Source organism: Chelon labrosus, assembly GCF_963514085.1.
Source record: "Chelon labrosus genome assembly, chromosome: 13".
In the NCBI taxonomy this organism is placed as follows: Eukaryota; Metazoa; Chordata; class Actinopteri; order Mugiliformes; family Mugilidae; genus Chelon; species Chelon labrosus.
Genome location: NC_140346.1, coordinates 18,178,223 through 18,202,839, shown reverse-complemented (window position 1 = coordinate 18,202,839; position 24,617 = coordinate 18,178,223). Strand labels below are relative to the sequence as shown.

Genomic DNA, 24,617 nt, shown 5'->3' with positions numbered 1-24,617 from the left:
ATACATTGATGAATGCTGGTTGAATGTTTTAATGACAGACCGTGATAGGAAAGGCTTTGTAATTCGGGGTAGAGTAAAGTGACTACAAGGTCACGGCAGTGACAGTTAATGGGGCAAATGGATATGACAAATGTGACCTTCGGCCTGTGCAAACAGCGACAGCCTGGAAATGAACACGGCCTTCCTGTCACCGCGCTGGTCAGGAGGAAATGTAGGAAACGGAGTTTACACACACACACACCTTGTATGTACAAGACTCTTTCTACACCTGCTGTGCACCGCAGGATGTCAGACTCCAGCCTGCAGATTAGAAAGTTTACATTCAGCTGAGAGATCTTTTGTTAACGTCTCATTTTATTACTTGCTTTCCTGTTGTATCTCAAATGATGACAGTCATACAGATAATGCCTACATTTCAGACTCAGCTGCATTACCCTGAGGTCCAGGCTAGGTTCACAAAGGCTTATTTTTATATGCAAAGCTTGAAACTGTGAGTTATCATACATAGATAAAGGGTGATCTAAAACTTAAGCTGTGATAACATGTAATAGGCATCTGTAATTATAATTTAGTTCAGTTTATGTGGGTTGGTGCAATAATTTATCTTCCTAAAACAGAGTTATTAGATACAGTTAATCAGTCAGTCTATTTAATTCAATTCAATTTACTTTAGTTCATCGGTATCTCTCCAAAACTAAGATTGACCTCAAAGTTATGTTCTGCTATCTTGTCTTACAGGGCCATCTTGTGGCCACAGCAGGTAAACGATTTTTGATGCAGCGTAGGGACTGAATACTGATATCATATTACCTCAGTATCAAATACGTTTGCACAAATTCCCAGAGTATGTCCATAAATGAGAACATGAAAGTCCCATGGGCAAACAGCTGCAGCAGCTCAGGCTGGTTTAGTAATAACCCATTAAACCCATGAGGTGAATAATTTAAGGTGCAATCTGAATGCTAAACCTAAACAAAAATGTCTAATGAAAGCAATATTTTTTATTTTTTGTAAACTCCTTTAAGGCATTACTGTAACTTTTAAATGGCACTGCTACGAGTTAATAGAATCATCAGATTTATAAATTAAAGATTAACATTATGTCAAAAATAAAGATTAATACAAGTAAACAAGTAATAAATAAAGACCTTTAGCTGATTACCTACTACAGGCAGGTGGGTTCATAGTTTTTATGACCCAGTGAATGATTTATACGTGTTGTCCTGGATGTGTAGTGAGCAGACAGCGCCCCCGTAGGTTGAGCCCGGTACTGCAGGCCGCCAGTCTGCTGAGAGCGAAGAAGGAGGCGTGTAGGAGCCAGTCCGCTGCTATCGCCTTTGCCTGCCTGAATATAACCCAAGTGTGTGTTGGTGGTCAATAAAACAGGTATGCAGAGAAACTGTAAACGAGACTTAATGCGTCGGGCCGTTGCACGTCATGTTTTGGTGGTCCGTTTGAGGCGCGTTGTTCCTAACGTCTGTGCACACTAGCTAAACTGAGCTAGGCTAGGCTAGCTGCGATGCTAACTGACCAGCAGCAGTTGTAGCACCAAGAAGGCCCGGGCTGCATGCGCATTCAGGCCCATGTGTAGGCTGACAAACTCCTCCTGACAAACTTTTAAGACACTGATATTTCACACATATTGCGCCTGTTAATCGTACGAGTGAAGTACTAATTATAGAATCAAACTAGCTGTTTATAACTGATGCACATTGCCCAAGTGTCAGACTGACAATATTAATATTGGATAGTTAGCTAGGGTTAGCATTGCTAGCTCTTGGCGGTTAGCTGCCAATTTAAACTTACAAACACAAATAACTGAGGTTATTTATGTTTGTAACGCCAGTCTCCATCTTATGGAGAGGTGACACTTAACGTATCAAATACACTGAGTGGCCTTTTGTTTGTATATCGTAGCACTAGCAACAAATCTAAATTGTTTGTATCTTGAATTTGATTGGGCATATTGCCACTATTTTGTCCCAAGTCACCCCCGAAATTGATTATGTAAATAAAGCCTATATAAAAATGTATTTTATTATCAAGATTGGTGAATATAAGTTTAGTAAAGTTAGTTAGTTTTTCTGTCATTTCATGTAAAACACAACTAAACTTTTGCATCACTCCAAGACGCAACAATATAATTTAAAATGCCACACAGATATCAAGTAAATACATTAAAAAAAAATACATAGTCATAATTATTATGGAGTAACAGGACAGTTTATAGTATGTGGGCCCTATTGCACGTGTTTATCAGGTATTTATATGTGTGTTTATGGTTTCTGGAGCACGTTGTTTTTCAGTCTGTTGGTTCTGATCCGTATTATTTTATCAGTCTCCCTGATGGCAGCAGTGAAAAGAGTAGGATATATCTCTAAATGTTTTTGTGCTTAAGCTTTATTGTTATTTATGGCTTGAAATTCACCTTGTTCTGTATCACCAAAATATACACTCAACAACTGCTTCATTGGGTAGACAAGTGAAAACAAATCCACTCTAGTATACACCAATCGGACATAACATTATGACCACCTTCCTAATCTTGTGTAGGTCTCCCTTGTGTCTCCAAAACAGTCCTGACTCATCAGAGAATGGACATGGTCCTTCTGAGGGTGTCCTGTGGTGTCTGGGAACAGGATGTGGTTAGTGGGGGTCTTTGGGTCCAATGGGTTGAGGCTTGTTTCAGTGCACCCCACAGATACTTGATCAGTTTGGAGGCCAGGTCAACACCTTGTGCTGTTCATATTTTTTTGAGTTGTTCCTAAACCGTTTTTGTGTGTGTGCCTGTGTCAGGCTGCATCCTGCTGTGGATGGCGTCTGCCATCAAGGAGTGTCATTGCTATGGGGTGGGGGTGCCTGGTCTGGTCTAGGTGGGTGGTACATGTCTAAGATCATCCACATGAATGCCAGATCCAAAAGTTTCCCAGTAGAACATTGTATTGTCACAAGATAGTCAATGTTTTTTTTACTTCTCCTGTCAGTGGTCGTAATGTTATGACTGATTGGTGCAACAGTCCAACACTAAATCTTATCTTCATGAAGGTTATAGTATTCTGTATTTGTTTTAAATAACTAAGAGACCTGTTGATCCGACTGTGTTTTTATTTTGGAGACATGTGATCAATGAAACTAACCCACTTTAACATCTGTAAAAGTGTAACCGATGGTTTACAGAGGTGACTATTGTGTCATGTTGTTGAGTTAGAAGTTTATTGTACTGGACTACATTTGCAAGGAGCCGGTGTGTAGCCTTGTTTCATCAGTATGCGCTCATTGATCCACAGTATTAAACCTTTTGAAAGATCAAACGTATGTTATATAACACAGTCAAATTGTAGGACATTGTGACATATTGCTTGCCAGCAGTTATCTGTACTTGGAGTCACATTTTGTGGCCTGTTCTAACAGCTGAGCCTTGGCATAGTGGTTAATGGTTAATTATGTTGAGGAATGACTGCAGTAACCGGCAGAAGAGTTATCCTTTCAGTATTTATAGCCAGGAAATGAAGTGGTAGTTGGATGTTATGGGAGTGCTATATCGGTTAATTTAAAGATTTATTTAAATATGTCTTAACACTCCCCTGTCCCTCTTTCTCCTCTTTCCTGTGGTTCTTCTTCGTTCGCCTCTATGCAGCAGCCGTGCCCCGCCGCGCCCCCACCCCCAGCGGAGCCGTCATGTGGCAGGAGGCCCGCAAACATGAGCGCAAGCTCCGTGGCATGATGGTAGACTACAAACGCCGGGGCGAGCGCAGACGAGAGTACTACGAGAAGATAGTAAGAGGTTTTATTATCTAGCTGAGCAATATATACACACACACACACTCATATCAGTGTTGTGGCAACTTGGCTCTATGGCAATAAATATGAGCATATGCATATATTCTCAGGGTTCGAAGTGCTGTAAGCTTTTTATTTCTGCTTGCTGTCTAAAGGGCTCTTAAGTGTGTCCAGTATATTTCAGTATTCGGTTAATTATTCTATTAAGTCGTTTCTGTTGTGCCATGTTTATCGATGCGCTCTCATTTTGTCTTGATAGAAAAAAGATCCTGCTCAGTTTCTCCAAGTCCATGGCCGAGCTTACAAGATCCATCTGGATCCTGCCGTGGCGTTGGCTGCAGAGAGCCCTGTCAACATGTGAGGAGATTCACACAAACAAATAAACCCACTTATACTAGAAATCACACACGATACTCACAGCTTGTGGGATCTTGTTGATCAAATCATACCTCATTTTGCTTGTTTTCTCTAAAGGATGCCATGGCAAGGAGACGCCAACAACATGATTGACAGGTTTGATGTCAGGGCACACCTGGACTACATCCCCACCTATACCCCTCCTCTGCTCAGCACATCGTAAGTCTTATTAAGGACCACATTTAACCTCAGAAGCTGCCTAGGTTAAATATTTTATTTAGTTTGTGACAGTTTTAGGGCATTTACATGTTCACAGATTATTTTGCGTACCTGACCCTACCATGACATTATGATGAAGGAAATAATGTTTTGAAGTATCATGTAGAGAGGTCTTTATTCTTTCATACATTCTTTCATATTTGTGAAACAGAACAAGTCGACATGTTTTTTTTTGTGTTTCATGTTTTTAGAGTAGAGCACTTAGTGGATGTAATCTTTGCGTCATATCTGACATTTGAAGTTAAATTAGATTTATTTTCCAACACAATGCGTCATTGTGACTAAAAAAAGTGTTGAATGTGTCAGTTATCCTCAGCCAGAAGCCAAAACTGCTGAGTGTGTTGATATTTGAGTATTTGGTGAAATGCTAAATTCGACAAACGACCTTTTGCTCTTTGTCTCATGCAGCACGCCGGAGCAGGAGATGGAGGAGAGGAGGTGTAACTATGAGCGCTACAGAGGCCTAGTGCAGAACGACTTTGCCAACAGTGAGTATTCACTTACAATCGCTACATGAATATTATTTTAAGAACAACACAAATCAGCAGTGAAGAACACATGACTGCTGTTAATACATTACACACATGCACAGTGCTGCATATGCCGTTCTAATGGGCCTATAATAGACTGTTAGCCTGCTCTCAGTGGGTATATTTTGCAGTTGTGTTGTGCTTTTTAACTCCCCGCTGTCCTTCTACAGTCTCTGAGGAACAGTGTTTATACCAGATCTACCTGGATGAGCTCTACGGTGGCCTGCCCAAACCAGACGACGAGAAGAAAAAGTATGTCATTTAATTGTAATGAAAGTAGTTTGTCCATCTCCTCCTAGCTAGTTTTTCACAAGTCTTTGCTAACTTTGTGCAGACTGGCAGAGAAAAAAGCCACTATTGGTTACACGTATGAAGACAGCACTGTGACGGAGCCTGAGCCTCAGTCAGACAAAGATGAAGACAACTCGGAAAATAGTGAATCTGAAGAGGACGAGGGCATCCCAGATATCGGTAAGGAAATGTGATGGACACTTATAAAGATTTTCACTTGAAAGAAATTTAAATTCCATCTAAAAAAAAAAAATCTGTCTGTACATACAGATGTGGAGGTTGATGTTGATGAGCTGAACCAGGAACAGGTGGTGGACCTAAACAAAATGGCGACTCCGTATGGAATGGCTGAAGGCGACTTTGTCAGGTAAAATATCAGAGATTATATCAAAGTTTCTTAGTGTGAGAGAAACTAGATCAATACCAGTGTGGCTGGTTCTTAAATTAGTTGTGGTTGGGAATCTCTGCCTTGCCGGCGGCTGTAATTTTAAGTTCATTAAGAACATTATTTGATCAGAATATTCAAAGTACAGAAACGGTGCTTTCTTGTCAAATAAAATCTCTAAACATAGTTTTACATGCAGGAACAGTTTTTCTGTTCAGGTCTGTTTCCAGTTTTTGGAGAGTCGCGCGTTTTGTAGACATTACTGAGAATGCTTTTCCAAATAATGAATCTGTCGAGTATTTTAGTCAGTTTATACTTAGGTTAATGTACCGCTACCTCACACTCAGCTTACTACAACTTATCTACTGATACAATTCATCACTAAAGTTGAGATTTAAGCAGCTTACGAGTGATGGAAAAATATGTAGTTTGTTATATTTTGCCATTGGAGCATAAAGTTTAGTTTTTTTATGTCTACATGCACATGAACAGGTGTTTCACTTCTTGTAAATGTACTGGAAAGCAGCACTGCCCTGCTAGCACTGGCATCTGATCTGGAGAGACTTTGTCATTGTCTTAAAAGCAACACATAAGGACACGACAGCGACCACCAACCAACAATCACACAAAGCTCACTGTAGTAGTCCAAACACTGACAACACTCTTTCATTGTTTTGAGGTCAGAAGCCTACAGATCTCTTCTGTTGAGGCGCTTGTTTGTAGATCTTGTGTTGCTCTGGTCGGCCGTTTCATTTTTACAAAGCGTGCATCTCACTGGGTCTCTGTTTAAGACTATTTATGTCTTTATGTTACTTCTTTGTCAGGATGTTGAGGAAAGACAAGGAGGAAGTGGAGGCCATCAAACACGCCAAAGCTCTGGAGGCGGAGAAGGCCATGTACTCTGTAAGATTAAGTGCACCGAGGAAATAGTTTGTTTATGTTAGTGCTTGCTGCATTGTAATGTATGTGTGTATATATTTGATTAATTGTCTCAGGGTCGACGCTCTCGCAGACAGAGGAGGGAGTTCAGGGAGAAGAGGCTAAAAGGTAGACAGATCAGCCCACCAAGGTGAATTCTTTATTCAATTTTCTTTACATTTTCATTTTTATAGTCTTCTAAATTGAAAACATGATTATATTAGTTTGCTTACTCATCTTCTGTTCTATTTTAGCTATGCCCGGAGAGATAGTCCAACTTATGATCCCTATAAACGGTGAGTTAACCCACTGCTTTGTCTTTTTCCATTATAGTTTGTGCATATCTAAAGGTCTGTGTCCTGATTTTTCTGACCTCTTTCAGGCCAGAGTCAGAATCCAGCTCCGAGTCCCGCTCGCGCTCTCGTACCCCTGGTCCAGAGAAGATCACCTTCATCACCAGCTTCGGAGGCAGCGATGATGAATCTGCAGCAGCAAAAACGCAACCATCTGCTCCTCACTCTGGCCACGCCCCCTCCAACTTGCAGCACTCGGCAGGTCATAGCAGGGGCTCCCGGTCGGTAACTTTCCCTCTTCTTGGTTTTTCTTTGGTTATTTTCCTCTGAAAGTCATTGTGTTCATTAAAATGAACAAGGAGAGAATACTGAATCGTTTCTGCAGATAGGGAGAAGGATCACTTATCAAGTAAAGAACAAATGTGAGCTGATGGGTCACAAGTAGGACAAGTGTAACTGCATGTGCATTGAGAAAATGTGTGTGTTTGGGTAGGTCAAGCTTTGACACACTTTACTGTTGTGCATGCCACTGTATGGCAGAAACCAAAACCCTGAAATCTTCCCTGTTAATATCAGATTATAAAATATCACTGATAATATATAATTATTATACAAAAAAGCAGAAGTATTCTAAGTTAGGCTAGGCGCTGGGGTCGTATTATTACTAAAACATTGTGTTTGTGTTTGTTCAGGAGACGAAGGTCATCCTCCAGCCGCTCCCCCTCATCCTCGTCCCGCTCCTCATCTCGGTCTTCCTCTCGCTCGTCCTCCCGTTCACGCCGAGCTCGACGAGGACGCGGGGGAAGGGATGGTCGCCGTTCCCGGAGTCACTCGCGGTCGAGGCGGCGTTCCAGGTCTTGTTCCAGGTCTTACTCCAGAGGTAGAGGAGGGAACGGAGGATCTGGGTCCTGGAGGAGACGGGACCGGACGCGGTCACGATCGCGATCCAACAACAGAGGCAGAGACAGAGAGAGGGACAGAGACAGAGAGAGAGACAGGGGACGGTACTCGGCACGCAGACGAACAAGGTTAATCTCGCAACAGTTACTGCTCAACAACAAACAGAACTTCTGTGACTCAAGACTTTGTCTTTTCTCTCAGGTCCCGCTCCAGCTCACGGCAGGGCGGCAATTCGAGGCGAGGGGGACGGAGCAGTGGAGGACACCGTCGGGCAGACAGTGGCAGCCGCAGTCCGTCTCAGTCTCCCATCCGACAACACCACAGTCCCTCCCCAGATCACAGAGGGAACCAGCCTCCTACCATCTCTGTCTCTGACAAGCTAAGAAAGTAAGAAGACCATGTAAATATTTATAGGTGTGAATTTACACCACTTCACAAAACACAGCCAGGAGAAAATGTCTTAACCTATATGGACATGTCTGATCTAGTAGTTTTAGTCTTTTTACAATGTACAGATGCAAGACCAGTCAAAAGTTTATTTTCTACATTGTAAATTAACACTGAAGTAATCAAACTATTAAGGAACTCATGAAATTATGCCGTGTTTAGCTTTTAATGACAGTCTTTTAATAAATAAGGATGTCTATGTCCCCTCATCTTCTCGTCCTTTCTCTCTGCAGGCCTGACACTGCGGGTGGTAAAAAGACGGGAGCTTCCAAAGTCAGTAAGAATTTGATCTAGCTGGGTTTCTTGCTAAAGCCTACGCCTCCCTCATCCCTGACAGGCTGACATGGTTGTCCACCAGACTGGGATGTAGGAGCCATTGTTTTCCCACAGAGAATGCAATGATTACCCCCCCACCCCCCACCCCTCCCAAAGCGGACATAAACTGCAGTCAAAGCCCTGCTTCCACTTTGAAATTACCCTTACAGTATTCTTGCCAACACTGACTGAATTAATTCTGCCATATTCCTGTGTGAAGTGAAGATTCAGACACACTTTATTGTCTTGATGGCGCCTTTAGTCTGGGTGGTGTATGTATGCATCCTGTACATGTACATGTGACAGAGAGAGTGTCTGTATATCTGTTCATCAAATACACTTTGTTGTGTCACACATCAGAGGTCCTAAGATGAGGAAGGTGGCTTCTTTCTCTTACGACCGTTTGCCTTGTGATGCACCTTTTTCGTGAGAGAAGCCGTTAGATGAGTCTTTAATGACATGTGTGCTCTGGACAGTCATATCAGGACTTGTTCTAACCAGCTGCAGGGCACGCTGTGAGTTAAATGGCTAATGTCTCGCATACAGTTTAAAGACTTTGGGAGAGAGTCTAAGAAATAGTTTTGGGAAATTTAGTTATGGAAGATGTCTTAAAATGTTGAGATTGTTCCTTAAAGACTAAAAAACAAGTTGAATTGTTTGTTTTTATATGATCCTTTGAACATTTTTACTGTCCTGACCTGACTTTTCTTCTCGCCTAATTTCCTGCCAAAGAAGAAACGGTTTGAATGCTCGCCAACAGTCAAACAGACAGTTGAGGTGGAACTTATAATCTTCCTCTGTGCCGAACTTGCCTGCAGTGTAATGACCTGCAGTTTTTCTTGCCTGGCCAGGTTTGAGCAGCCCAGTGATGGGTGTGTCAGTGACAAAACGCCACTGGCTCTTTCCAAACTTACCGGACCTGAACTTGCTCTTGTTTCACATTGTGACCCTCTCTCCCTCTCTCAGTTATCTCTCTGATACAGATAATAATACACTGTGTAAATGTTGACGTAACTGGACACTTGTCTGCTTCTAAACTGTGCTACAGCAGCATTTTGCCTCTGTTCACACACGGCCTACTCCGACTCAACAAACATCACTTGTAATTAATTTATCTCTCAACCTTTTATCTCCGCCGGCTAGTGTACATAAAGGTGATAGTATCAGATTTGCATAACAGCACGGTATCTTTGATCTTTCTCGCAGACACATACACATGCAAACCACTCACACTTTTTGCCGGGCTTTGAACGGTCGTGCTAACACATTTGTGTCACCTGCAGCCCAAGATGACCCCACAGGAGCGGCTGAAGTTACGAATGCAGAAGGCGCTCAACAAGCAGTGTGAGTACAATCGAGCAGAGCGCCACGGTTGCGTGCAAGTCAAGAAACATCCCAGTACAGACCATGAGCTGTCCTTAGACGTATCTGTTTTGTCAAATAATGCAAATTCTTTTCAAATTCTGTGTCTGATCTGCAGCCAAGGCGGATAAGAGAGCTGCTCAGGTGAAGATCCAGCAACAGGAACACAAACGACAGGTGTGTGTTTTATTCTGTGTTTGTAGTTTATATTCGAAACCGAGACTCTTGTCCTGTGTTTCCCCTCATCGCTGTTTGTTTATTTTTACAGGAGCGAGAGGGAGAACTGCGAGCCATGGCACGCAAGATACGCATGAAGTAAGGCCGTATATGCGTGTTTAAGTGTGCTGTTTGGTATTCGTGTGTCGCAATTGTCTGACCCAGAGGCTCTGTGTTTAGGGAGCGTGAGCGCCGTGAGAAAGAGCGAGACGAATGGGAAAGGCAGTACGGGCGGCAGAGCCACTCGCCTTCTCCTTCCAAATATGGTAAGACTTTAGGTTTTCGATTGGTGTCAGTAACGCTCATCAGAAAATGACGATAATGACTTGTTCAATGTGCGCGTCGTCTTGCATGCTCACTCATAAGTAACCAAAATATTTAATCAGCTCAGCCCGTCATGATTTGCTGCCGTCAGTTTCTGCTCTGACAGTTTTATAAGCTTCAAGATGTCCTGGCATGCACTTGTTTTAATCGCGTCTCTCTGTCCTCTGTCCCTTCAGGCCGAGAGCACAGCTCACACAGAAGGTATGTAAGAAGCCACAAGAATGAGGCAACGCCGCAAAAACGAATTGTGTTTGTTTTGTTTTATCACATTAACACTCTCACACTATCTCAGGCTCATCACAAAGCCTGCAGACGTGATACTTCAGCTCCTTGGCTTGTTCCTTGGTCGCTAATTAGTCTTGAAGATGAAGCGTTAGGAAAAATATTCCAGTTCCTGAAATAAAACTTTTTGTGTAGTTAATTATTCTACAGGTACAAAACTACGTTATTACAGAGCACTTTATTAGGAACACCGTATTAATACTGGGTAGAGCCTGATTTTACATCTAAAACAGTATTTAATGTCTTGGAGGTCACGTGATGTTGGAAACGTTCCTTTGAGATTCTGCTCCATGTTGACACGATTGCATCACATCCCCTGAGTGCTACTGGAGGCACATCTGGTGACTGGGGAGGCCACAGACGTCCACTTAACTCACTAGCGCTTTGTGCCATGGTTCATTATCATGCAGGAAGTAGCCATTAGAAGAAGGTAAACTGTGGTCATAAAGAGATGCATATGGTCCGCAACGAATTGGCTGCAGCATTTAAAGCATAATTGATTGATAAACGGCCCAGAGTGTGAGAATGAAACGTCCCCCGCTCTGTTACACCACCAGCAGCCTGAACTGTTGATGCAAGGCAGGTTGGGTGTGTGGGTTCATGGTTTTGTTTCTAAGTACTCGCCCTGGAGTCGGTAGCCTCAGCAGAAAAGGAAATTCATCTGACCAGACGTCCAGTTTTTGTGAACACACCAGCCTCAGGTTACTCGTCTTGGCTGATAGGAGGGTGACAAATATCCACCATGCCCGGTTTCAAGCTGTTGTTCTTGCGTCCTATCAGAAACTACTGTTGGCCACCGGCATGTTTCAGGTGGGATGACGGCGTGAAGCGATGTGTTTGTTTGAAGTTACTCCATGATTGACAGAAGGCTCCTGTAACCTACCAAATATTTTTTGAAATTCTTGACCTTTACTTTTACAGTTTCCAGGCACAAAGTTCTGTGTAACAAACCATGTGACACATCAGGTTAGACAGGAGTGGCGCTCGACGTGGCCGTTGTAGTCCAACTGCTTCAGAGGCTGTCAAAACTTTATGCGTTACTGAAAGAGAGCTTATCTGAGTTTCTTTGTCGAGTCACTATTCTCCTTTGGTCTCTGGTCACTGGATGCTTTTTTTGCAACAACCTGAAGAAAGTCAAACAGATTAGCGCTTTTAGAGACACTAAAACCTTTCTAACAATCATCGCGCCACAGTGGATGACTATGTTTACATGGACACTAGTGTTTTCTAGTCATCTGCCCAAACAGAACAATAACGTCTCATGTAACCACGTCAGTCTCGTCTGATCAGAAAGAATTGTCCACCATGGGACAAGTTTCAGGGAGGGACAGAAACATGGACTTAGCAGATTGGGGTGTTCCTAATAAATTGCTCTGAGTGTACGTCATTATTTTACTTAAATAAAACTTAGAAATATGTTCCGTTTATCATCATTTATCCATAGCAGGGGTGTCAAACTCATTTTAGTTCGGGGGCCACATACAGCCCAGTTTGATCTCAAGGGGCCCAGGGCAGTAACACAATAACGTATTAATCTATGAATAACGACAACTCCAAATCTACAAAACATGTAATGAACAACTGGACATTTTTTAAGAAAAATAAGTGGATTTTCTGTATAGTTCTTAGTCTCAGTGTTGTGTTATGTCCTCAACTCTTACTATATCTATGTGAACCCTTGGAATAGCAGTAACTTTTATTGGAAAAATTGCAGTAAATGTCTACACTTTGCAAATTCATCCCGCGGGCCAGATTAGATTCTCTGGTGGGCTGCCTTTTGGCCCAGGGCCATATGTTTGACATCTGTGATCTATAGCATAGCAGCCTGCATAATTATATATATATATTTAATGAGTTTCAATCATCTAATAGGAAGATTTTGGTGGCGGCCTCTTAAATCACAAGTCTTTGTCTTTAAACCTGCAGTTTATTTGATTCGTATTCTGGTATGTATGGTGAGGATGTCACGTGTGATGAGCAAATATCAGCCGCTGCAGGATTTTTTTCTTCCAGGCTCTAGTCTAGATTAAATAAAACTGTGATTCCAGTCAAATATGTTCAAGTCGTGACTCAAGTAATCACCACTGAACTATATTTATTAAGGCGTTTCCTCTCATTCGCACACAAAGTAACGCTTGCACGGCTTGAAGGTTAAATCTAAGTCACACACACGAGCATATATGTATAAATCCCTTTGCATGTCGTGTCTTCGTGTTGCTCGTTTGGTATACTGAGGTTTTCCGTTTTTCCAGGAGGTCACGGTCTCGGTCGCGGAGTCCGTATTACAAACACTGAAGTGACGGGAGGGAAGTGTGACGCATCCGACTGAACCTACATTTTCACACACACTATCCACCATCAGCCTAAATAACGAGGAAATATGAAGCAATGGATTATTAGCTGCTTGCTGATAAACCAACATACAAATCTACACCTGCACACGTGTGTTCTCTGGGACTGTTTGTGTATACAAAAAAAAAAAAAAGACTGATTCCTTTAGATTTACACAGATGGTTTGATCTGCCATTTTCATTTCTGCTCCTTCTTCTTATTAAATGAGTTTCTGGTTTCTTCTGCATGCTCCTCCTTTTCTTTCTGGACGCTTCTTCTCACCTGAAGACGTTTCTTCAAAGTATGAAATACCGAGCAATACCTGAAGTTACATGACGTACCTTCCTCTTGTCAGCGTGCTCTCTCCCACGTTTTACTCCAGCAGGATCTGTTTAGTCTCAAGAACTAATGTACAGAATATTTATACACATCCGTATAAAACTTCTACTTTATCGATTGCTCTTTTTGTACTCTGTCCTCAGCCAACAACAGCAGACGACTCTTTTTGTTTTCAGTAACGTTGAATGATAAATACAAAACGACAAATAAAACTTACTTTGAAATGATTTGTGAACTTCCCTTTCTTTATTTTTAAAAGATAATAAGTGCCTTAAATATAGGTTTTTCGTGGTTTTCATTTTTTGTTTTCACCAGAAGGAGGCGACAGATCTCAGAGCTTCACTGCTGCTTCTTGTCACTGAGTCCTTCTGTAACTTTTAGGCTGTTTCCCCTCAGTGTTTGCTGTATCTTAGTAGGTGTGCAGTAGCTGCAGCTGGCGAGCGTAAAAAGGAGAAATGAATGTAGGTCTTGTTCCGGTTTGTTTTTTGAGACACCTGTGAAAAACAACAAGAGAGGTAGTTCCTCTGAGCTGCTGAGAGGAACTAGATGTTGATTCCCGCTGTTGGATGTGAAAACCTTTATTCAAACAGATAAACACACACGCGCACACACACACACACGCACACAAAAGAGTGTACAATAGAATATGTTTTAAAGTGAAAGCCTATGAGCTTGTGCTAAAGGAGTGCGTTATCCGAAGAGGGCGGGGTCAGGGTCGGAGGAGAAGCGCGGCGGGGCGGGCGGTGCTTTCAGTCGCCCATGCCCCCTTTTGCCCTCCGCTGGCTGCAGGGGGAAGAAGCGTGAACTTGAACGCAGCCTTCACATCTCAGTGCGAGTCCAGGCCGTGGCCAGCCAGTCTTTATCGGTCCGTCCACGCCGCTCGGCTTTCGGTCAACTTTATCGGAGAAGGAGCAGCCGGACGGGATCTGGGTCGATCTGGGGTTTTTTTTTGGAAAAAGGTGCCAAACGCTCGACGCGATGTCCAGGCGCAAACTTGGAAGCAGACCGCAGCACCTGAGTGCAATTCAAGGTAAGGGAGAGCGGCGGTGCGTGGGGCACGTTGAAACCTTTAGCAGATGGATGTGATGATTTTAGGTTAAATTAAAACAAATTCAGGTCCTGGGATGGTTTTATTTCCAGTTTACGCGCCTGGTTTGGATGCGCGCTGATGCCGTTTATCACAGTTTGATGGCCAAATTGATGAAAAGGTCGGAGAGCACGTTGTTATTTCAAGTCCCACTCACCCAAAACACTCCCCCGGAGGGTTTTAAAAGTATCTCCGCGTTTACACTGACCTTCACCAAGTCAATTTGGTTCTTTAATCCCGTTTGCGGACTTGACAGACAAATATTTAAGTAAGGGCTCACAGTGTTCGTGTTGTGTTTGTCCTGATGTGTATTGTTGCTGCAGCAGTCTTCATAGAGGAAGGACCGGTTTATTGGCACGCTGCTTTCAGAGGCTACAGGTCCGAACACGATGATTAATATTTCCAGGTTAGACTATGATCAAGTTTCCCGGTAGGTCTCTGTCTGATGAGTCTTTGGGACACATCACTTGTTTGCCAATACACCCTGTCCTGCTTTATGTGATGCCAGATTTTTTTTATTAATTTTCCATTGTTCCAGTTTAAATAATACTCTGAAATAAAACGGAATTTCCATTCAAACTGTCCGTGTGACCATGTCGAGAATCTACTTGAACGTTAAAAAGAACCGTGATGGCTGAAAGGAAATAAGACAGAAACTCAAACACCATTTGTTTTTTACAGTTCTCTACTGGAGACCAGTGGTGCATGTCTAGTGTGACCACAGGCCCTGACTCAACCATGTGTGTGTGTGTGTGTGTGTGTCTGTGCGCGCGTTAGTGTAACCGCGCCTTGCAAGTCTGCACAAACAGCGCAGCCCTGAAACAGGAAAGGTGACATTTTTGAGTAACAACTGGCGAGATCCGACTTCAGACTGTACTGTCTGTACCTGTCCTGTATGCTAGCCGGCCCACCCTGGGCAGGTGGATTCAGTGCAGGCATCAAGGTGTGCCCATGACTGCGTTGAGCAATAGGACTTCTGACCCCCCCCCCCCTTTCTTTCTCCACTGCTCTTCCAAAGAATCCTTCCTGGTCTGAGGCTATCTGAGTTCACTCTATTGGTTCAAGTTGTACTCTCTGCTCTCCTCACCATGTTCACCCCAGCCTGCAGACTGTGTGTGCATATCAAAGCACAAACCACATTAAGATTTGTCAGGTTGTTGAATCTGATGAGCTGTCCTGCACATGTTTGAGCGCGAGAGGGAGGAAAAAAAAAAAAAACACACAGGGGTGGTTCTTATCTCTAACACCTTCAGTCACTTTTTTTTCTGTTTTATTGCAATCCACTTCCTGTTGAGAAACTCCCGCTGCCTGTGGCTCGTAAGGCCGCATTTTATTTAGAGTGTAAAGGTGAAAACATCACCCACAGTCTTCCACTTTTAATGCAGTCATCTGACTTGTCAGGACCCGGTTGCTGTCCTATTAAAAGGACACTGAACTTTCCGCTGAGATGGACAGTCGTCCTCCTCCTGTGCACCCAACAGCTTCAGCCACAGCGAGCAGATGTATTCAGAGCTTGTTAAAGGAAGTGGTCAGTATAGACCGAGCCGATTGGCCTCGTTGCTCTAGAGCATGCAACTGAAAGTAGCACTTTCAATCCCCACGCCTGGTTTGTTGTTCCACTGAGGTCAACAGAACGTCGTAACTAGTTTGTAAGATCGTGTTCAACAACTTGTTAATGCAGAAATCAAAACTGTAACTGGAGCCCAGCGGTCTCAGGTAAAACCCCTACACCACGCTCTGTCTGTGTGTCTGACAAAGAGACTAATTCAGAAACTTCTTACTGTCATCACCATGTGCGTTTGGTAGATGCTGTTAAAGGACTTACATATTTCCTGGATGAAGTGCTTCACTAATTCATGGAAAGCAGACACTGATGTAATACTTTCAAATTGATGATTTTTTATTTTCCCATTAAAGTACAGATTGTTTTCTTCAGTCGATGCCAGCGAGAGTCTGATCTGAAGTTTTGAGGTGTCTCACTAATAGACATTTTATTTTCATGGGGAGCTTTAAACATTTCCTTTACTTAAATGATGTGTCTGTCAATCAATCAAGCCGCTTTATTAGAATTAAAATTCTTTATTTCTCTTTTTGCCACTAAAGGGCACTAAAGGTAAAACAAGTTTCCTCTGGTTCTAACTGAGCTTCCTGTCTCCCCCTCCCCTCTCTCAGATACCACTGACATGGCGGGTGGCACCGGTTCATCAGGCGACCTCCCTCCTCCGCCTCCTCTACAGGTGCGAGGTCCCGACGACGGCCGCGACCTCCTAACTTGTGGCCAGTGCAGCCAGGCCTTCCCCCTCGCCCACATCCTGGCATTCATCCAGCACAAACAGGGCGGCTGCAGCTCCCGAAATCCAGCCCCAAACGCCAGCGCCACGCCCCCCTCACCTGCCGGTCGAGCACGGCAGCAGGTCACCAGCTCTGAGCTGGGGCCGGGCTTCATTGAGCTCCGGAGAGGGGCGGCCAGGGACCGAGTCTGGGGGGAGGAGCCCGGCGTGAAGGTGAAGGCGGAGCACAGCAAAGCAGGTGAGTGCTTGGAAGAAGAAGAAGCAGGAGATGATGGCAGGTTGCTAATTAGTGACTCTGTTTTTTTTTTTTTGTTTTGTTTTTTTTTTTTTCCCCCCTCAACCTCCCTCCTCTTCATTTAACAACCGCCCCTCCTCCCTCTCGAGTCCAGCTCATTAACTAGCCGTTGCCATTAGCAGACCTGCGTGAGTTAGTGACGCACAGGCTAATTGTGTTGAAAGGATAGGCGTCAGGAACATTCGGAGGGCACCATGTGTCCCCGAGGGCTCCTCACCGAGCACCTGCGCTCCAGAGTTTCTTCCCATCTCCCTGACTGTCAGTCTCTGAGGTGGAATGGCCAGGTAAACATGTTTCTCCCTCCATGTCACCCACTGCGCCCTGGACAACAGAGACCGAAGCCCTGTCCCCCATAACCCGAGATGTTTCTATGTTGGAACAGCCTCACAGTTGATTTCTGTGAAAGGGGGCTGACGGTTGCCGTCATGCACCGCAGTGTGAAATGGTCAGAGCAGTGGAAGTAGAGGCAGACCGCGCGGCTCTCCTCGCTGTCATGACACTGTAATGGAGGACATTGCATCATGTGCAGCTCCTCTGCTGTCTCCCACTGTTCTGCCCCGGGCCGAGCCACCTGAGCTCCTGGGAATCTCCTCCTTCCTCCTGCTTTTTCTTCATCTTATTCATCTTCTTTTCCCCACGCCGTCCCCTTGGTTTCAAGTCTCTTCTGCGTGAAGTCTGTAACACATTAGCGCGGATTTTCTTTCTCTTCGCGTCTTTCCCCGCTGCTTAGACAAGATGATCTGAAATGTGAGTGGACGCTGCGATGGTGGTGCCAAATGTAACGCGTCACGGTGGAGGTCAAGCTCATCAGAAGTCCATCAGAAATTCATGAATTTCCATTAAAATCCTTTTGAAGATTTTCATGTCCAGTGGATTCAAAAAAAAAAATGTGCATGAGATGTAGAGTTACTGTGTTTTCCTTTCAAAGGTCAGATCTGTTTGAAGGTCACACTGCATCTCCAAAGTGACTAAGGGGTAGGAGTCTGAAAGATGTCGCAAATGATTGCAAATGGACAGAGCATCTTGCCACACGCCCGTAGTACGAGCGAGTGCCCCTTCGCACATTTTGAAACGCTCTCTGTCATGTACACACACGTTAGCAGTTCCTTCCTTTGTGTAACGCTCAGGGGACGGGTGCACGAACCGTTTCCGTTTGTCCACAACCTCTCTTGTTTTTCTACTTCAGTCTGTTTCTCGTCACTTACCTACAGTCAGAACACAACCAGTTTAGTAATTTGGCAGCCGCAGGATTATACAACAAACACGACACGTGCGCGGGGCGAATGGAGGAAAAGAGCATGACGGCATGTGAATAATGCAAGAGTAGATTAGTTTGGATGAAATTTTTATTCAAGAGTGTAGCTTGTAGCATGAGTTTCTACCTCCTCGCTTTCTGACGCGAAGTTTGATCTCTTGGACAGCAAATCAGTGAAAGATTTAATTGGACTGTAAGAAAAAGGGCGGCTTGATTTACTCGAGCTGCTTTGTGAGAGAAACTGAGCATCTGAAGATGACTGAAAGTGAAAGAGCAGTTATCCCACAACAGACAGGTCCTCCCTCTATTTTCTGTAGTCAAGAGAAAAGCGTAGACGGCGGAGGAGAGAAGGGGGTAGAGCGGGATGGATTACTGAAGAGCCGCGTGCATCTGTCTCATTCCTTTTTATTTATTCTCCTTGTTTGTTTTTTTTTTCTCATCTCCAACGCCCCCCCCCCCCTCCATTTCTTCACCCCCCATCTTCAACACACTTTCGCTTTGCCCTCTTTCAATTTCTCGCCCCCCTCCCTCCCTCCTCCTCCTCCTCCTCCTCCTCATCTTCCTCTCTTTTCTCCTCCCTCTGCCTCCCAAGGGAAAAGAGATTCTGCCTGCTGCTCGTTAGTGCTCCCAGCCAATCTGCATTTTTAATTAGTAGTTATTGCTTCTGCTTAATATTCAAGTGCTACCCCGGGCCAAATGGGAATCCTTACAAAAAAAAAAAAAATGCGAGGAGTGAGAGGGGAGAGAGAGAGTGGAGGAAAGAGAAACCGGCTGGGTATTGTGTTTCACTCCAGGACCCCGAGACAAAAGCCCCCCCCTCAGGGAAAGATTTGGAGGGTTTTGGGGAGGCGGAGGGGTGACGAGAGCCGGGGTTGGAGGATGGGTCTCAAGTACAATCCGAAGGGGTGACATATTTTCGTGGTGTCTCTTGGCCCCCCGTACCACATTATAATCTTTTTATCTCATTTTCTTTTTATCTCCTGAGCCCTGACCTACCTATCTCGCTCCTTTTTTTTTTTTTTTTTTTCTTCTCCTGCTCTCACTCTTCACCCTATTTTTAAAAGAAGTATCTCAACTTCTCCTGGGTTTCTCCTCGGGCTAGGTTAAAGGACATGAACACCGCAGCTCCTCTCCAGACAGAGGGGAGGGCGGGAGAAGGGGAAAGAAGAGAAAGAAACAGTTGCTCTCTTTTTCATCTTCACTCTCCTCCCCCCCTCCAGTAAAATACAGAAGGATTTGACTTGAGGAAACATGAAAGAGGCTTATACCAGAGTCGGCTTTGAACCTCTCCAAAAAACGGGGGAGAAAAAAAAGTGCAAAAAAATGTTTTCCCCTCAATTTGACGATCTTCTCTCCAATTTTTTGATTTATGCAGAAAGGCCTCATTTGTCAAGCAGGCTGAGTCAGTGCCTGATTTACATAAAGCGTTCGTTTTCTACGTTCTGCTAATTAGCAATTTGCAGCTTAATTGGAGAGTGGCTCTCGGTTAGGAGACAAAGCTATCCAAATATAAAAATATCTCCAGATGTACTTGGCGACACGGCTCGCCTCTCCGTCGGCCTTTCAGCTTCTCTGTTCTACTTTTAGTCATACTTTCCCACTCACCTTCGTTCAGTTTTGTTCTGTCTATCCTTGTTTGTGCGTTCCTCCATCATCATCACCTTGTTATTCACCTTACACTCATTAGGGACCGCGACAGTCTGTCTATCACTCATTTTCAGCACGTATGACTTAAAAGTTGCGGTAACAATTGTTTTTACGTTAATACAGGATCTGACTACTTGTGAAAGTGGAGGTTGTACTGATAAAACCGATCAGATAATGAGCACTCGGCTCTTCTTTTCAGCTCTGCTGACTCTTTGAACTCAGTGTTTGGTTTTTCAAGCCCTTCAACTTAACTGGTTTTCATTTAGTCTTTCCTCTTTCTGCGGGCTTGTTTAGCTGCAGCTTTTTTTTCAGCGAAGATGCTCTAAAAAGCCACCTGCTCGTCATCAAACAGTAGACGGACAAAGTTAGTGACTGGCTTGTTGACACGGGGAAGATAAAGCCGCTCAGTATCCTAAAATCTGGTGGTGGAGACCAAAAATAGAGCTACAAGACGAGAGAATATTAGTGTACGGGTTTGCTTGAACGTGACCCCAAATGACTGATAAAATGTTCGCAGTGTTCAGCCTAAACTGACAATATGTCAGGCTGTTAAGTTCAGTGATTTTTATCTCGGCTCATCGATTCTTTTCAAAAGAACGTGACATTTTTATGCTGACTTCTTAACCAACCTACATTTTTGTCCATCTTTGTTTCCAGTGTCAGACGAGCCCTCGTATTTTACCTGCCAGCAGTGTGAAGGCGTGTTTCCATCTGCATGGGCGCTCTTACAGCACGCCCAGCACACACACTCCTTCAGCATCTACCAAGAGGAAGAGGAGGACGGCGAAGACGCGGGAGGAAGAGGGGGTCGCAAACCTGCCATGGCCGTTCTGGACCCACGCCACCTCAGCCAAGCTCTCGCCTCGGCCTTCCAGCCCTCCACCGTGCGCCTCGGCCGTTCCCGTCAGACGCACGCCGCCTCCTCATCCAGCAACCCACAGGCTCTCAACTTCTCAGTGCGGCTCAGGGAGCTTGCAGAGGGGAATAATAGCGGCTCCCCCGGAGGCCTGGTGCTTTCTCCATCCTCGTCCCCGCCAGCAGCTTCTCCCTTTCCTCAGACTGGCGCCCAGGCCGACTTCCACTGTGAAATGTGTGACCAGAACTTCCACTCCCTGCGTGCTCTGTCTGCTCACCGCCGGACTCACGCCTGCGAGAAGCCCTACCACTGCGGGGTCTGCGGGCAAGCGTTCGCTCAGAGCGGTCAACTGGCTCGTCACATCAGAGGCCATCACCGGGAGGCTGGGAGTGGAGGAAGTGGATACGAGTCGGTGGAGATGGTCATGATGGAGGAGGACGTAGGGAGGCAAGGCGTGCGAGGGATTTTTCAGATGCAGCCAGCAAGAATGACGGGGAAAGGAATGGTCAGTACAGACGTGCGAGTCCAGGGCCCCTCCGATCTGGACCTGACCCTCCCCAAACACCCCTCCCTAGCTTCAGGCCTAATGTTGCTGACCTCCCAGGGTAGACCGACAGACAGGGAGCTGCTGAGGCTGTACCAGCGCCGGGGAGAGGGAGGCGAGGAGGAGGCAGAGGGGCAGGGGGAGCCCCAGCACGCCTCGCCCTGCGCCAGCCCCTCTGAGGGCTCGCTGGAGAGCGGAGAGACGGGAGGAAGTGGTGAGAGCGGCATCGCTAGCGGCAACTGCACCCCCAAACGTCCTGAGGTGAGCGAGAGGGTGCGAGGAGTTGGAGAGTGGGAGAATGACCAAGGGGAGATCATCGAGAGGGAGAAGGAGTGGAGCTCGGTCAAAGTCAGCGAGGCTGTGCATGAGTGGCAGAGGGACAATGAGCGGAGGAGTGTAGTAGGAGTCGCTAACACTGGAGGAAGCAGTAATAATACCGCCGGTTCGACTGGCAAGAAAAAGAAAGACGAAGCCTGCGAGTACTGTGGTAAACAGTTCAGAAACAGCAGCAACCTGACTGTGCACCGCCGCAGCCACACAGGTGAGCGGCCCTACCGCTGCGGCCTCTGCAACTACGCCTGCGCGCAGAGTTCAAAGTTAACGCGTCACATGAAGACCCACGGTGCCCAGGGAGCGAAGGCCTCCTTTTTGTGCCAGCTGTGCGCGGTTCCCTTCACGGTCTACGCCACCTTGGAGAAGCATCTGAAGAAAGTCCACGGCCTGAGCCACGCCAGCGTCGGCGCGTACGCACAGGCCAGCGCCGCGGACACTTTAGCCGCCATAAAAGCCGAGGAAGAAGCGGTGGTGGTGAAAATGGAGGAGGACGAGGCCAGCTTTGACCGGACAGAGACGGAGAACAAAACGAGCGACGTGAGCATGAGCGACGCGGTGAACAGAATAGAGGTAGAGGAGGGACAATCAGAGCGTGTTGGTATCAGGAGTCCAGCCATAGTGAGCAATCTCCCACCTGAGAGCAGCGCAGAGGTGAGCTTACCTTTGACCTCTGCCCCCTGAGAGCTTTTCTCAATCATTCACTGACAGTAACATAGCACTGTATAGGATTTAACTCGCCCATTCATGTAAAGGAACTCATCCCACCCCTGAGTCGACAGTCAAGTTAAACTGGAGTTTAAAGAAGAAGCCACAGCAGTGTAGAAAAGCGGCAGGCAGCCCCATCCTCTCTGCCATCAACGAGGCACACAGCAGCAACGTTTTTCACGATTGTATGCAAAGCTGCTGGTTGAAACGAAGTGCCTACAGACCACAGAGAAAAACAAGGCCATGACATTCAACAGGGAGATTACCATAGCTCTTGAACAGGAAGTGAACCGCCACAGTCCACACCGACACAGGAAACTGATCACCATGTTGCAGTGCAGGATGCAAAAGACGTGTGATTTATGTCTCCGGTGACCCACTGGACAGGTGCCGACGGATCTTAACTGTCACATGATGCGGAGAATAAATTATATTGATGGAAAAGATGAAAAAAAAAAAAAGCCTAGCAATAGAGCTGTTAATATATTTTCAGCACCAACAAAACCGAGAGAGGTCGTTTTGTGCTACCTAGCTGGTTTTTCCTTTGAGAAGACCTTTTAAAGACTAAAGACGTTTGAACGGAGGCAGGGGTGAAATGAATCCAAACACTGTCTGCCTGCAGTTTCTCAGACTCCTCTTTTTAAAGGCGCTTGGTTGTCACAACACTTGTCACTTAACATAATGTTTACAAGGCTCACGGGGGCCTAGCAAGGTTGTGTCTCCTGACTTTGTGACAGTATGTGTGGATGATTTTCTGTTCTGTTTGTTATATACATATATATATATTATTTTTTTTTTAAATAAATGTGAATATGGAGGCTTTAAAGTCTCGCCTACTGATGTTTTCCATAATTAGTTTCTATGCATAAAAAAAAAAAAAAAAAAGAAAAACAGCAATTTTTACCTACATGTGAAACGGGTGTGTATTATTTCTCTCTGTTTGTACCTATTGTTATTGTGATGGTTATTTCGCTCTTTCATTGTTTACATTTGTAAAGTGCCGGGCTGCTCGAAGCTCTTGCATGTCTCTCTGCAGCCAGGTCTTCTTAATTTATGGACGCTGCATGTCGGTGGTTGTGTAACTGAAAAAGTCTGTTTCACTGCTGAACTACAGGGTAGAGAGGTGCAGCAGTAGCCGGTTGATTGGTGGGTCGTCGGGACAAAGCTGCCAAGCGAGCACTTGAGTGAGTCGGATGAATGTTTTTGTGCGTCTGTACATATTAGGAGGTTGGGGACGGAGATTGGGGGGGGGGGGGACGCACTTCTACTTGAACCCTCTGTCCTGTGATCTTGTGACTCGACTAATTGCCGCGTCGTACTTCTGACTGGTCATTATGTGTCAGCGATGACGACTCAAACACAAGCTCATCAGGAGGGAATCGGTCCATTTAAGAAATAAAACAAGTAGATGTTAACACCTTTTCTTGCTTTCTTTCTTTTTTTCTTTTTTTTTTCGTGACTACTGTGATGACTACTTTGTGTTACCGTTTTCCGATCTCTGCCGCATTCAGGTCAAAACAAATGCTTATGTGTGTTGTTTGAAATCGAATTATGAATGAGTGCAGTGTAACTGTTCAGGGATAATATTTTGTACATATGCTCTTGCTATCTTTATCCTTATTATTATTATTATTATTATTATTGTTATTAATAATATTACCTGCCTGCCCCTGTTACATGCTTCCCATTTTTCCTAGCGTTGCTGATTGCTTCCTTTAAAGCTGAACACTGGCCGCTCTGCTGTCTTTGTAAACTTGACACCATTTTGTAATTGACCTTGTCACAAGGAGCCTCAATAAAGAATTGAGGTCAAATATTTCTTGTTGTTGAGTTTTTTTTCCTCCCTCTCCTCTTTCCTCTTTTTATCTGCTTGTGCTTGTTATTTTTTTTTTTCTTATTCTGGGACCAAGAACAAAGCTTCAGAAACTATTTTAAGTCTTTTTTTTCTTTTTTTTTTCTCACCAGGATGTTGTCTTAGTCAGTGCGGGTCGTTTCTCTGAGGACCACAGTCAGCGCTGACTTATTAATTTTTAATGTGAGTGTTTGGATTAGGGACCCTCACTCCTTGTTTACATCCCTGTGATGTTACTGGCTTTGTCTAGAAACACTGTAATGTAATTCTGCTGGATGGTGGTGGTGGTGGTGGTGGTGGTGGTGGTGGTGGGTTTTGGGGGGGGGGGGGTTGTATAAGAGTGCGTATGCAGAGAGTATATGTTTGAGTTGGTGTCAATCACTCTGCTGATTGAGAGGTGGGT

At 44.9% G+C, this 24,617-nt stretch overlaps 2 protein-coding genes across 3 annotated transcripts; both read left to right on the top strand.

The window, feature by feature from the left end:
* The first annotated feature begins 1,222 nt into the window (after positions 1 to 1,222).
* On the top strand, positions 1,223 to 13,576 carry clasrp (CLK4-associating serine/arginine rich protein). 2 transcript variants are annotated; one of them, XM_084558726.1, is made up of 21 exons: positions 1,225 to 1,386; positions 3,638 to 3,777; positions 4,040 to 4,137; positions 4,255 to 4,356; positions 4,825 to 4,904; positions 5,117 to 5,198; positions 5,281 to 5,417; positions 5,508 to 5,604; positions 6,447 to 6,525; positions 6,618 to 6,691; positions 6,795 to 6,836; positions 6,923 to 7,114; positions 7,526 to 7,861; positions 7,935 to 8,120; positions 8,414 to 8,453; positions 9,779 to 9,839; positions 9,976 to 10,034; positions 10,126 to 10,172; positions 10,254 to 10,339; positions 10,574 to 10,598; positions 12,932 to 13,576. In XM_084558726.1, the coding sequence occupies exons 2-21, from the start codon at positions 3,679 to 3,681 to the stop codon at positions 12,972 to 12,974; spliced, it is 1,965 nt and encodes a 654-aa protein (XP_084414852.1). In that variant the 5' UTR covers positions 1,225 to 1,386; positions 3,638 to 3,678; the 3' UTR covers positions 12,975 to 13,576. The 2 variants fall into 2 exon arrangements, 1 of the variants encoding a protein (XP_084414852.1); XR_014699395.1 differs by lacking the exons at positions 10,574 to 10,598; positions 12,932 to 13,576 and having other exon boundaries at positions 1,223 to 1,386; positions 8,414 to 8,457.
* A 532-nt stretch (positions 13,577 to 14,108) lies between these two features.
* On the top strand, positions 14,109 to 23,253 carry znf296 (zinc finger protein 296; the record flags this gene model as incomplete). The annotated part of the gene is given in 5 exon segments (XM_084559247.1): positions 14,109 to 14,135; positions 14,137 to 14,304; positions 14,307 to 14,379; positions 16,609 to 16,965; positions 20,582 to 23,253. Coding segments are annotated over 5 exon segments (2,382 nt in total). The 3' UTR covers positions 22,339 to 23,253.
* Positions 23,254 to 24,617: the final 1,364 nt, after the last annotated feature.